Below are 12,900 nucleotides of genomic sequence, written 5' to 3' on the forward strand. Positions count from 1 at the left end.
TAGGAAACTAAGATTCTTAAAAATTGAACAGTATGACTGGAATTTGAACCCAAATTGCCTGCCTCAAAAGCTCTTACTTTTTACATTATTACATTTGACCTCTAAAGTGGAAACCACAGTGCTTGTTCTCTGTCTTTGCTTGGCTTCTGTATATGTTAAATGACCCAGTTGATATGAGAGCACTTTAATCAACCTAAAGTACCTTAAAAGGATATGGTAAGAAATTTCAGTTTATATATATATATTTTTTAAAGATTTTATTTATTTATTTGACAGAGAGAGACACAGCGAGAGAGGGAACACAACCAGGGGAGTGGGAGAGGGAGAAGCAGGCCTCCCGTGGAGCAGGGAGCCCAGTGTGGGGCTCGGTCCCAGGACCCTGGGATCATGACCTGAGCTGAAGCCAGGCACTTAACCGACTGTGCCACCCAGGCGCTCCCAAATTTCAGTTTATACTACCTCTTGGTGATAGGTTTAGTAGTGAAACCTTGAGCCACAGTAACTATAGTTGAGTCTTTATTTGGAGATTTGGTTCTATAGTCAGTGTATACTGTGAAAATTGAATATGTCAGAAATTGCCCTTGAAAGACTCTTAGGAAGTCATTCCTCTTTGGAGACTGATTTCCATTTTTCAGTAAGCCATGCATTAATTTTTCCTTTAGGTTGGAAACATATCCCTGCTTCTTCCCTGGGACATCAGAGGAAGTAGTTGGTTTGGGATTTGGTGATATAAATGAAAAAATACATTGTGTCAAACATTAGCCTCATACTGTGCCACTCACACTGCAAGAGACACTGGGGAACTGAAACTATTCCACTGGGGAACAGAACACCCCATTGAGTGCAATAACACAGATTGCCAGCACTGACTATGGTTATTTTTTCCTTTCCTCCTTTTTTTTTGGTCTGAGCACTTACAGTTAAATGTGTATATGATGCCCCTTAACTGTATAACACGAACAGTCTGGGATATCTCATGGGATCCCCTAGAACCCTCTCAGTCTGGGAAGTGGTCTCTGGACAGCTTGCTGCTCTTTCGCGACGTGCCTCAGCCCTTCTGTGTCAGACAACAATAAAAAACAACGGTTTTATTTACCAGCTGTTATATCTTATTTTCTCTGAGTCATAGAATTGTCAAATTTCTAGAACAGGAGGGGCTCCTAGCTAGGATCGTGCAGTGAATGTTGCAACCAGCTAATTAATTTCTCATGAATTGATGCCTGGAGGGAGGTCCTATATGAGGTCATCCCAACTTGTTGGGAGCACAGCAGCTCTAGAGCCCAGCTTTCCTTAGATGTTCCCCGTGCATCTGAATCCTCAGCCTCCAGCCCTGCCCCTCACTGCAGGACACATGCCTCTGGAGTTGGTTTTCTTTTCACGTGCTAATTCTGATCCTTTTACAGTGCTGATCTCCCAGCACTTTTTGGTCATGTACACCATCAACAGAATTGGAGCAGGCAATAGAATTTATAAATTGTGGGGGCGCCAAATGTAAATATGTTTGCCTCAATGTGGTTCAGTCAGTTGAGTGTCTGACTCCTGATTTCGGCTCAGGTCATGATCTCAGAGTCATGGGATCAAGCTCCACATCAGGCTCTGAGCTCAGCAGGGAGTCGGTTGGGATTCTCTCCCTCTGCCCCTCTTCTTTCTCTCACTCTCTCTCTCTCTCTCTCTCTCTCGTAAATAAATATTTTTTTAAAAAGAATTTATAGGGCGCCTGGGTGACTTAGTCGTTAAGTATCTGCCTTCGACTCAGGTCATGATCCCGGGGTCCTGGGATTGAGCCCACATCGGGCTCCCTGCTCAGCAGGAAGTCTGCTTCTCCCTCTCCCACTCCCTCTGCTTGTGTTCCTGCTCTCGCTATCTCTGTGTCAAATAAATAAAATCTTAAAAAAAAAGAATTTATAAATTGTGTATACATACTATTATTATGTTACATTGAAATTTGAAGATGAGATTAGAATAATAAATGTGAACAAATGTTATACTCTCTTCCCTTACCCCATTGAATCATCTTGCATGCCCCATGGAGCCACCACTTGAATTTTGTCCGTGGTGTTGTAATACTCATTTTCTAACTTTGTACCTTGTATTATTCCGGTGTGTTTAGTCTGTTAGCCTATGAAATAACACCGTCACCGGTTATCCTGTCAGGAACCTTCAACTATTGTTTCTGGGTTTGGAGAAAATTATCCTCTTTTTTCTGAAAATACTCTTTAATTTGGTGGCTTTCCTGTTGTTATGTGTTGACATGTGCATGTAACATGTACATGCAACAACAGTTGAGGTGGTTCTGTTCTACAGGGTCACTGAGAACCCCATATTAGCAAGAAATGACTCATTGCCCCTAAAGAAAATACAGGGCTTGGTTCCTGTGAGCCTCTGGTCACAACATTTCTCTGAACTGATCAACATGTAACCTTGTCTCATGTGTGTTTCTGTTTCCCTTATTTAATATATATTGTTGATTGATTAACATTGAGCTCACAGCCAGTGGTGCTGTAACTGCTTTAACAAAGCCTATCTAAACACATATATTTTCTCCCTAAGGCCCAGCACAGTTTCTTGTGCTCAGGACCACTAGGCAGCGCTTCAGCATTTTGCTTGGGGGCCATTTTGAAGTGCAAAATCATCAACAGAAGGCACAAAATGCAAAAAATATGGCACTACATAGACTCTGAAAAGGATGTTTAAACTACAAGAGGTGAAATAAGGCATATTGTCACTTTGTGCTGGGAATGTGTACAATGAAGTGTTTACAGATTTTTGCCACATGCACATGTACTTATTTCTGAATGATGAGGAAAGTGCAGCAAGTATTTTGGGGTTACAAATAAGTTTTAGTGAGTAGGAGAATTTGCAAGTATGGAATCCACCAATAATGAGGACTGACAGTATAGAGTAGTAGTTACATGTATGGGCTTGGACGCTATACAGGTCTGGATTAGCATCCTGGCTCCTCTCTATGTGTTTTATGGCAAGTTAATGTCTCTGAGGGTAGGTACATATTTCCTCAGCTGTATTATGGGGATATCTACCTCATAAGGCTATTATGGACATTTAATGGGTGCTTAGCCTTAAAAAAAAACTTTGTAAAATGAATGAATATGTTTACGTCAATATTTCATCTACCATCCCAATAAATCTTGTTAGGGAATAGTGGGCAGGGGACATGTTTTTCATCTATGCCTTAGGAAAACTTTGTGCTTGAGAATAAAATCTTGGTAATAATTAAGAAGATCCCGTTCACTGAAAATATGAATCTGATTGGGATTTTTGCCCCTAAAATATTTTAAGTGGGGGCATGGTGGGTCCCCTAGCCAAAGACTCTTTATAGGTGTGCTTCTCAGACTTGAGTATATATACAAATCATTTAGGGATCTTGCTAAAATGTAGTTTCTGATTCAGAAGATCTGGAATGGGACTTGATGAACTTTTCACAGGTGCCCAGATGCTGCTGCCTTGCTGCTCCCCGTACCACACTTCAAGTATTGAGGCTTCATACACATTTGTAAGTCATACCTATATGTAGGCCTGTTAGCCCTGCTTTTTTCTAACGGCTCATTTCATATGATAAAGTAGACCAAGCAAGAGAGTATAGATGAATTAGAGGAGGTCTCCATCAACATTAACAGAACCACGACCTCTCAGAGGTTAAGTTAGTTGGTTATGGAGAGAACAAGGTAATGCAGTAAGCCTGGTAGACAACGAAGCATTATACGAGTGGCCAGTCCCCAGCTTTAGCAAATCATCTTCCAGAACTGAAATGTAAAGAAAGCAGAAGCACTTTGTTATTCAGGGACAAAAAGAATGTTAGCAAGGAGTTATGTGTACTTACAGGACCAACTAGATAGTACACTTAAATATTTATTTAATTGAATGTGTATGTACGATAGGGACCTGCGTAATAAGCTTTTGGGATAGTATCCTGGCAGATGGGCAGGTAAATAGTGCTTTGCTAAACCTGTTGTATTAGTTTCCCATGGTTGCTGTAACAAAATTACCACAGACTTAGTGGTTTAAGACAATACAGACTTACCATGTTATACTTCTGGAGGGTCAACTCTGAAATGGATCTCTCTGAGTTAAAATCAAGGTGTTGGGGGGGTTGTGTCCCTTCTGAAAATTTTAGAAAATTCTAGAAAAATTTCCCTGCCTTTCCCACTTTCTAGAGGCTGCCCACATTTCCTGGTTCATGGGCCTTTCCTCTGTCTTCAGAGTCAGCAGCACAGCATCTTCAGACCAGTCTCTCACTCTCTGAGTTTCCTACTTCTCTTTACCTTTAAGGATCCTTGTGATTATATCAGGCCCAACCACATAATCCAAGGATAATCTTCCATCTTGATTCTTAATTTAATCATGCCCACGGTACTTTTGCCATATAAAGTAACATTCACAGGCTTTGGGATTTAGGATATGGCTATCTGAGAGTGGGGGAATTTTCCCTTCTACCATGTTTAATTAGCACAAACATTTCTAATAGATGCCTTTATAGGTTCTAGGCTGCATAGGAATTAGAATTTATAATGGTTCCACTTTTGTTTTGAAATTTGTCAGTAATGGTGTTGGATGCAATCTATATTTTCTTTAAGATTTATAATATTTTCTTTAAGATTTGAGAGATTTTTAAATATATTATTAATATATATAAGTATATAAATTCTATATATATTATGTAAATATAAATATATATTATATATATTTTTATATATATCTGCTTATATACTTTTCCTGGGGTTTGTTTAATATTTTTTGAGATATATTTTATGTTAAAACACTTTTAGAAATGAATAATGTATTCTTGATTGTTTAACGATGGTTGTAATTTTATAGTTCTTTTATAGTTCAGTATATTTTAGGGGATAATAATTGAGAAATGTTGAAGTTGACATTTCTTTCTCATGAAAACTGCTATGTTAATTTTATGGTCTTTCTAGGAAGAGAGCTTGTGCTGTCTGATAGTATATCGCAACTCGGTTAAACATCCATTTGATAAGTATTGCTTCTAATGTTTTCAGCACTGAGAGGTATATTATGCTCATTCTGCCCTCAAGAGGAAACTGCTAGAAGACAACCCTCAAGGGACAGCAAACTTCCTTCTACCTGTGCTGTTTATTTGACACCTGCAATTGAGTCATGTTCCCGGTCTTCATTCACTCTATGAACTTATTAGGCTTTTTCACCTGCAAGGATGAGGTTATAGGATCTGTTGTGCTTATAAAGTGGTGATGAAGATTGAATGAAGTGAATGCAAAAGCCTCTGAAAATTATAAAGCTCTGTGGAAACACTGATTATAATGCAAGAAGTACCAGACTAATACAGAAAGTGCTTGTGAAGGGTCAATAAGGAAAAGGGGGAACTAACATTTGGTGAAACCCACCTGCTCCACATTTTTTCCCACCACGATACCTCCACCTCTGCTCCTTATGACCCTAGTCAAAAATATGGTAAGAATGAGACCTAGAACATGTCTAATCTCAAAGAATCTGTGGAGGCATTGAAATGGCAGGACTGTCTTGATAAGTTGCTATTGGTGATTTGCTTCACATTCCCCCAAACCTTCCCCATTGCTTAATACTATCTCCCAAAGGGAGATAGACCCATGGTGGTATGTGAGCAGAGTTTTGTTGATTCAACCAGAAACAAAGGGAAGAGCCTTTGAAGAATCATTATATTGGGTCTGAGTATATCAAGTGGATGGAAAGTACCGCCAGCCTATATTTCTGGTCTCTTATTCTAGAACCTTTTGTGTCATGGCACTTGCATGATCTTTCCTTCCCTTTTGTCACATCTGTTTGAATACCTATCATGTGCCAGGCTCTGCTAGGAATACCAAATCCTTAAGACCCAGCCATCACCCTCCTGGAACCTGGTAAGGAGGACAGGTACATAAATAGGTTGTCTTTGCACCGTGGAACTCCTTTGTGGTTTCCTGTTGGCTAAGAGATAAAGTTTCAACTCCTGAACTTCAGTGAACAGGGTTTTCCAATTCCCTATCCCTGTATTCTGTTGCACTTTTTAGAGCTGAACATGCCTGTCCAGGTCATGCTCTTTCATGCCTCCCTGTTCCTCCAGCCTGGAATGTAATACTTTTTTTCCCCTCCAAGTGCAGGTTGGTTCCATGTACTCATTACCGTAAAAAATATTGATTGGGCTAGGCTGTGGGCATATAGAGGTGAAACTTGCTTCTGCTCTCAGAGGACTTTGTTTAAGCAGGAATTTTCGAGTCCTCTCCCCTTTTTGCAGGGCCATGCATTTGCCACTGCAGCACTTACTGCCTTTGGGGTTGTATTTGTGTCCTGCCTTCCAGCAATGCTGAGAGCTCCTTGTGGACAGAGCCTGAAGCCTTTAAAATATATGTGTATGTATATATATATATATTTATATTTATTTTTTTTTAAAGACTTTATTTGGGAGAGAGAGCACGAGCGAGGAGTGGGAGAGGGAGAAGCAGGCTCCCGCTGAGCAGGGAGCCTAACATGGGACTCGATCCCAAGACCCTGGGATCATGACCTGAGCCGAAGGCAGATGCTTAACTGACTGAGCCACCCAGGTGCCCCTATTTATTTATTTTTTTAAGGCTTTATTTATTTATTTGAGAGAGAGCATGTGCGTGCCTGTGCATGGGCCGGGGGGGGGGGGGGGTAGAGGGAGAAGCAGGCTCCCCACTGAGCGGGGAGCCTGACACGGGACTCGATCCCAGGACTCTAAGATCATGACCTGAGCCGAAGGCAGATGCTTAACCAACTGTACCACACAGGCACCCCTTTTTAAAATTTTAATAGCAACTGTTTAATTTCCTTATAAGATGGAAAGCTTGGTAGGTTATTAGGGTAATGACTTACAAGTATATAGCTTAACTTTGTACATATGAATTGATTGGGACCCAATACGACCTAAAACATAGAAATTCAGAACCACATAAGGCATTCAGCCAATGTTTGGAGATGGTGATATGATGCATTCCAGAATGGGCATGGGCAGGGCTGGGATTAAGTTTCTCCTAGCCTCTGCTATCGTTGCTATTTCAAATTTCCTCAAGGTGCTGCTTTATCTTATTTGAACAGTGTGCAACTTAGCTTAAGTGTTTCCAGAGTGACGTTAGAATTTTCATTGAGCCAGCATTTCTAAAACCTAGAGGTCCAAAGGAAGAAATCAGCTAAAAATGGACATTAAAAACTACGAAAGAGGGATACCTTGGCTGGCTCAGTTAGAAGAGCATGCAACTCTTGATCTCGGGGTTGTGAGTTTGAGCCCCATGTTGGGGGTAGAGTTTACTTAAAAATCATGAAAGATAGAAATTTTATTCACAATTAAGTTAAAAAGCTAAATATATCATGCTATGGAAACTTGTATCTGTTATTTTGTGGATAGAGGAAAGTGTTTTTTCCCCCCAGATTTTTCCTCAAAATAATTCATGCTTGTTATAAATTGCAAACATTACAGAAGAATATAATATAGAGAGTAAATGTCGTCTTTTGCTCCTGCCACCCAGAGATGACCATTAAAAATTTGGTGAATATTCCTTCTGATTTTTTCCTATGCATGCAGTAATTGAGATTATTAAAAGAAATGTAGTTCAATCTACTCCCCAAAAGGCACCAATTATAATATGTAACCCTCACTTTTTTTTTTTTAAAGATTTTATTTATTTGAGAGAGTGAGAGAGAGAGCACAAGAGGGGGGAGCGGGAGAGAGAGAAGCAGGCTCCCTGCTGAGCAGGGAGCCCGATGCGGGACTCGATCCGGGGACTCCAGGATCATGACCTGAGCCGAAGGCAGTCGCTTAACCAACTGAGCCACCCAGGCGCCCCTGTAACCCTCACTTTTTAAATAAATGTAGGTAGGCCTCTGTCTTGCTCAGATAAGCTTGTTTTTTGTTGTTGTTTGTTTTGTTTTGTTTTTGCTCAGATAAACTTTTTAAGGACATACTGTATTTAGCTCTGAGAAGTCCTTCCTTGTCTGATGATTCTTAAAATTTTCCATTCTTACAGCTTACCCTCATGTTCCCCCTTCACTAAAGGAAAAAAAAGGCATTCTTTTTATAGTAAAAGCTTATTTTTATGTAATACTTTTGATTTTCGTGTTTATTAACTCTTTTAATTTTCAAAATTGGTTTTGGTGGAGGTAGGAGTCCGGAGAAGCCAACGCCCTGTGAGCCTGTTGTACCTGGTTCTCCATCACCCCTCTGAAGAATGTTTGGATAGGCAGTAGCCCTGTCCTCAGAGGCCCTCTTCCCAGGGGACTCCATTTCAGAAACACGGATTTCTTTCCAAAGACAGAAGTCTTTAATACCAAAAAGGGTTCTTTGTCCTCTGGGTGTGTACATGAGGGGTTCATTAACTTGATTTTGTTTTCAGTGATTCCTTAACGCGCCTTTCAACAAGTTCCTTTTCTTAAGTCTAAAAAGTGTGGAGCTGACACCCTTCCCTGAGTAAAGAGAGACTAAGACACGTAGTTTGGACACTAATGATAATCACGGCAGTGGGTCCTGGGTGGGACTTTGGAGAAGAGCCACAGTCAGGCCAGTGTTTGGCAGTTCACTGGTATGCTCCAAGAGGCTGGCTGACTCCTGGACTGGGCCTTGTGTGGGTCTAAGTCATTGTAGGTTCATTTAAGCTCATTAGATCCCTGAAGCAGGATGATGAAGCTCTGGGATCTGGCTCTTCAAACTAAAAAAAAAAAATCTGATTGATAAACTGGTACCATAGTCTGTTAATTTGTACTTAACCTTTATGTGCTTATGTAAAATGGAATAATAGCACTTGTTTCATAAGGTTATTATGAGAATTGAAATGAGATCATTAAGACCATTCATTAATCAATTCGTTGCATAAATTTGGAGTGCTTGGTAGTTGAGGGAGAAGGTCCATGCTAAAGCTATGGATTTGAGGATCATCAGCAATAGATGGTATTTAAAATCTTGAGATTAGATGAAGTTACTAAAGATTGACTAGATAGAGATGTGCCTGGAATAGTAAGGGCTCAGTAAATGTTGGCAGTTACTCCCACTATTATTACAACTACTTGTATTATTATTACTATTTATTAGAAATGTTACAGAACTACAAGATGAACCGAAATCTCTCATTTTCTTAGTGCAAATGTATTTGAGAAACCAAAGCTTTATTAGAAATTTCTGTAGAGACTATCAGGATCCAGGGACTTGGGTGATCCCAATGAGTGGTGCTCCCCAAAGTCATCCATCTGCAGAGCTGGATAGGCTTAGGCACTGGGATTTGATAGGCCTGGATTTGAGTCCTGCCTTTACTTTGTACCAGCAGTGAAACCTTTTAGAACCTCAGCTTCTTCATGTGTTTAGAGGGATTACCTTGCAGGGATGGCAGGTGGATTCAAAAAGGTTGCCTGGGTGGCTTAGTCCATTAAGCCTCTGACTCTTGATTTCAGCTCAGGTCATGATTTCAGGGTTATGAGGTCGAGCCCCGCATCGGGCTCCAAGCTGGGCATGGAGCCTGCCTAAGATTCTTTCCTCCCCGGGGGCGCCTGGGTGGCTCAGTCGTTGGGCGTCTGCCTTTGGCTCAGGTCATGATCCCAGGGTCCTGGGATCGAGCCCTCCATCGGGCTCCCTGCTCGGTGGGAGGCCTGCTTCTCCCTCTCCCTCTCCCTCTGCCTGCTGCTTGTGTTCCCTCTCTCACTGTGTCTCTTTGTCAAATAAATAAATAAATAAAATCTTAAAGAATATATATATATGTATATATATATATTCTTTTCCCCTCTCTGCCCCTCCTTCCCCGCTCTCTAAAAAAATTAAAAAAAAAAAAAAAAAAAGTCAATTCCTTCCCTTTCCCTTCCACTGCTAGGGGCTAGGACTTCAGGCCAATCAGGTTTCCTTCTCTGAAACTCCAGAGATACTGGTATTCTGTCCCTGTGCCTCTTTTTAAAACCTTATCACAGCGGGCGCCTGGGTGGCTCAGTTGGTTAAGCGACTGCCTTCGGCTCAGGTCATGATCCTGGAGTCCCTGGATCGAGTCCCGCATTGGGCTCCCTGCTCAGCAAGGAGCCTGCTTCTCCCTCTGACCCTCTCCCCTCTCATGTGCTCGCTCTCTCTCATTCTCTCTGTCTCAAATAAATAAATAAAATCTTTAAAAAAAAAAAAAAAAAACCTTATCACAGCTACTAGCCCCTTTTCCGTTTCCTTTCAAGGAAACGATAACCTTTCCTTGTGTGATATGATTCATTGCAATTAATTAGATTATTGTTTATCTTTCTTTAATTAGTTTAATCACCTTAATGGGATTTAGAAGACACTTTTTTCCTATCTGGCAATGCATTTATTAATTCATTTTGAATGTAGATGATGAAATCTAATGTATGTTCATTCCTAAAGGCTTCTGCTTTCAAAGGGGAATGGTTACGTCCCTGCTTACCCCATTGAAGATAGGGACACCAAAATTATAATCTCTGGGCCTCTGTGGCCCATGTAGCAGTGAGAGCACCAAACTTTTGGTAATTCCTAGTATGGTCTTCAGGAAGGATATTTAAGGAGCAATTTTAATTCCACAACTGCTGAAGCTGTCTAACAGATGGCAGGGATCACTTCCATGAAGTGGTACATTCCCATCGTTGGAAGTGTTCAAGCAGGGACAAACTTCCAGTTATAAAATAAGTAAGTTCTGGGATATAATGTACAGCATGGTGACTATAGTTAATGATATTTTTATTGAATATTTGAAAGTTGCTAAGAAAGTAGATCTTAAAAGTTCTCATTACAAGAAAAAATTTGTGTGGTGATGGATGTTAACTAGGCTTATTACGGTGATCATTCCACAATATTTTTTTTTAAAGATTTTATTTATTTGAGAGAGAGACAGATAGTGACAGAGATAGCGAGAGAGAGCACAAATAGGGAGGAGAGGGAGAAGCAGGCTCCTGCTAAGCAGGGAGCCCGACGTTGGGCTTGATCCCAGGACCCTAAGATTATGACCTGAGCCAAAGGTAGACGCTTAACTGCCTGAGCCACCCAGGCGCCCCTCATTCCACAATATTATATGCATCTATCAAATCACTATGTTGTACATCTGAAACTACTATATGTTAGTTATATCTCAATTAAAAAAGAGATTATACACTGTCATTGCAGAAAATAGATAAGCAAAAAAACAAAAACCTTTGTAAATGGCCATGTTCCCCTTGATTTTGTTTTGTGCATTAGATATTCCCCAGAATGGAATTATGCCGTATATTTGAAACCTGTTTTATTTCTTATTTAGATAATGTGATTTCTTTCTTTCTTTTTTTTTTTTTTAAGATTTTATTTACTTGACAGAGAGAGAGAGAGCACAAGTAGGCAGAGTGGCAGGCAGAGGGAGAGGGAGAAGCAGGCTCCCCGCTGAGCAGGGAGCCCGATGTGGGGCTCGATCCCAGGACCCTAGGATCATGACCTGAGCCGAAGGCAGCCGCTTAACTGACTGAGCCACCCAGGCACCCCGAGAATGTGATTTGTTTCTAAGACCCATCAACCCACTTAATTTTCCTTTGCTTTTTATCTTCTGAGACTAATAGAAAAATAGTAGTCCACCAGTATTGCCTTTGTGTTGTTTAATTTTCTGGCTGAAAAAGATTTATTTTTATTTAAAAAAAATATTTTATTTTATTTTTAAAGATTTTATTTATTTGCCAGAGAGTGAGAGTGAGAGCATAAGCAGGGGGAGCAGCAGAGACAGAGAAGCAGACTCCCTGCTGAGCAGGGAGCCTGACGTGGGGCTCGATCCCAGGACCCCGGGATCATGACCTGAGCCGAAGGCAGATGCTTAACCGACTGAGCCACCCAGGTGCTCCTTATTTTTATTTTAAGTAGGCTCCATGCCCAGTGTGGGGCTTGAACTCACAACCCTGAGATTAAGAGTCGCATGCTCTACCGACTGAGCCAGCCAGGCACCCCTGGCTGAAAAAGTTTTAAGTTCTCAAATACTTTAAATCATTTGTTGCACTGTGTGGTTCATTGGAAGGCTTTTAAAATAGTTCCTTTAAATAGCTATACTCTTAAGTATTACCCATTACCTTTTTATTATCCATTTTCCTCAAAGGAGACTTGAGTAAACATTATAGCGACTATTTAATTCTTATTGATTCTGTGACCTTTTTATTGAAACAGCCACTTGACCATAAAGCAAATCCATATTTGGACTTCTAAACATTAATGAGGCAACTTGTTTAATTAGATGTTCAGAAATGTTGTGGCCCTGAAGGAGCCTTAATGGAGCTCTTTCAGAAAGCTACCGTTGAGCTGCATGGAGTAATATAAATTGCTGCTTGCATAGTATCCCCTCCAGCAGTTATAGTGGAACTTAATCATAGTCCCCTGAGAGACAAACACTCTTATTTAGTTCTATGGCCTTTTGTTATGTGTACTACTAAACCGCAACAGCCCCTTAGGTGCCTGGTGGACTAAACATATTTCACATGTTTATAGAACCCTGGGTTTATTGCAGCATTTTCTTCATACTGTAGTATTCTGAAATTACCCATAAATGGATTATGACTGAAGTTAAAACATTTGTCATCACACTTATTTCTGGAATTACTTTTAAAGCCTGAAAATGTTCAGTGGGCAGTGTTGGGCAATAAGCACTAGCTTTACCCACTCTTTTTTTTAGAGCATTCTTATATGATATCGTAACACATGTAATTCATATAATTACTGGCTTTTTAAAAAATAAGCAACTTGAAGGCATTTCATTTATTTTATAAAATAGGTTGCTCAAAAAGTATGTTGAAAGAATAGGATAAAATCTTCATAATTTAGTTATTTGCCCCATGTACCTTTATACGATGCAATAACCCTGCACTAAAATAGAAGTCTGCTAATATGTCTACCCCAGGTAGTCTTGATATTCCATGTGTTATATACTAAGTTCTGCCTTCGTGGCTTAGCTTGTG

The 12,900-nt window shown here is 40.3% G+C and overlaps 1 protein-coding gene and 1 non-coding gene across 5 annotated transcripts in view; one reads left to right on the forward strand and one right to left on the reverse strand.

Moving 5' to 3' along the window:
- ENOPH1 (enolase-phosphatase 1) overlaps window positions 1-12,900 on the forward strand; it is a 39,179-nt gene that overhangs the window by 9,683 nt on the left and 16,596 nt on the right. Inside the window, exon 2 of one of the 4 annotated variants that reach the window (XM_032400645.1) lies at window positions 3,444-3,511. The exons of the other annotated variants lie outside the window; for them this stretch is intronic. Coding sequence (XP_032256536.1) covers window positions 3,444-3,511 — 68 coding nt within the window. The remainder of the gene's footprint in view (window positions 1-3,443; window positions 3,512-12,900) is intronic. 4 annotated transcript variants of the gene reach the window in all.
- On the reverse strand, window positions 11,825-11,897 carry TRNAK-CUU. Its single transcript has one exon. It is a non-coding gene; the product is annotated as a tRNA-Lys (tRNA).

This window comes from Phoca vitulina, unplaced genomic scaffold (assembly GCF_004348235.1).
Source record: "Phoca vitulina isolate PV1807 unplaced genomic scaffold, GSC_HSeal_1.0 scaffold3, whole genome shotgun sequence".
In the NCBI taxonomy this organism is placed as follows: Eukaryota; Metazoa; Chordata; class Mammalia; order Carnivora; family Phocidae; genus Phoca; species Phoca vitulina.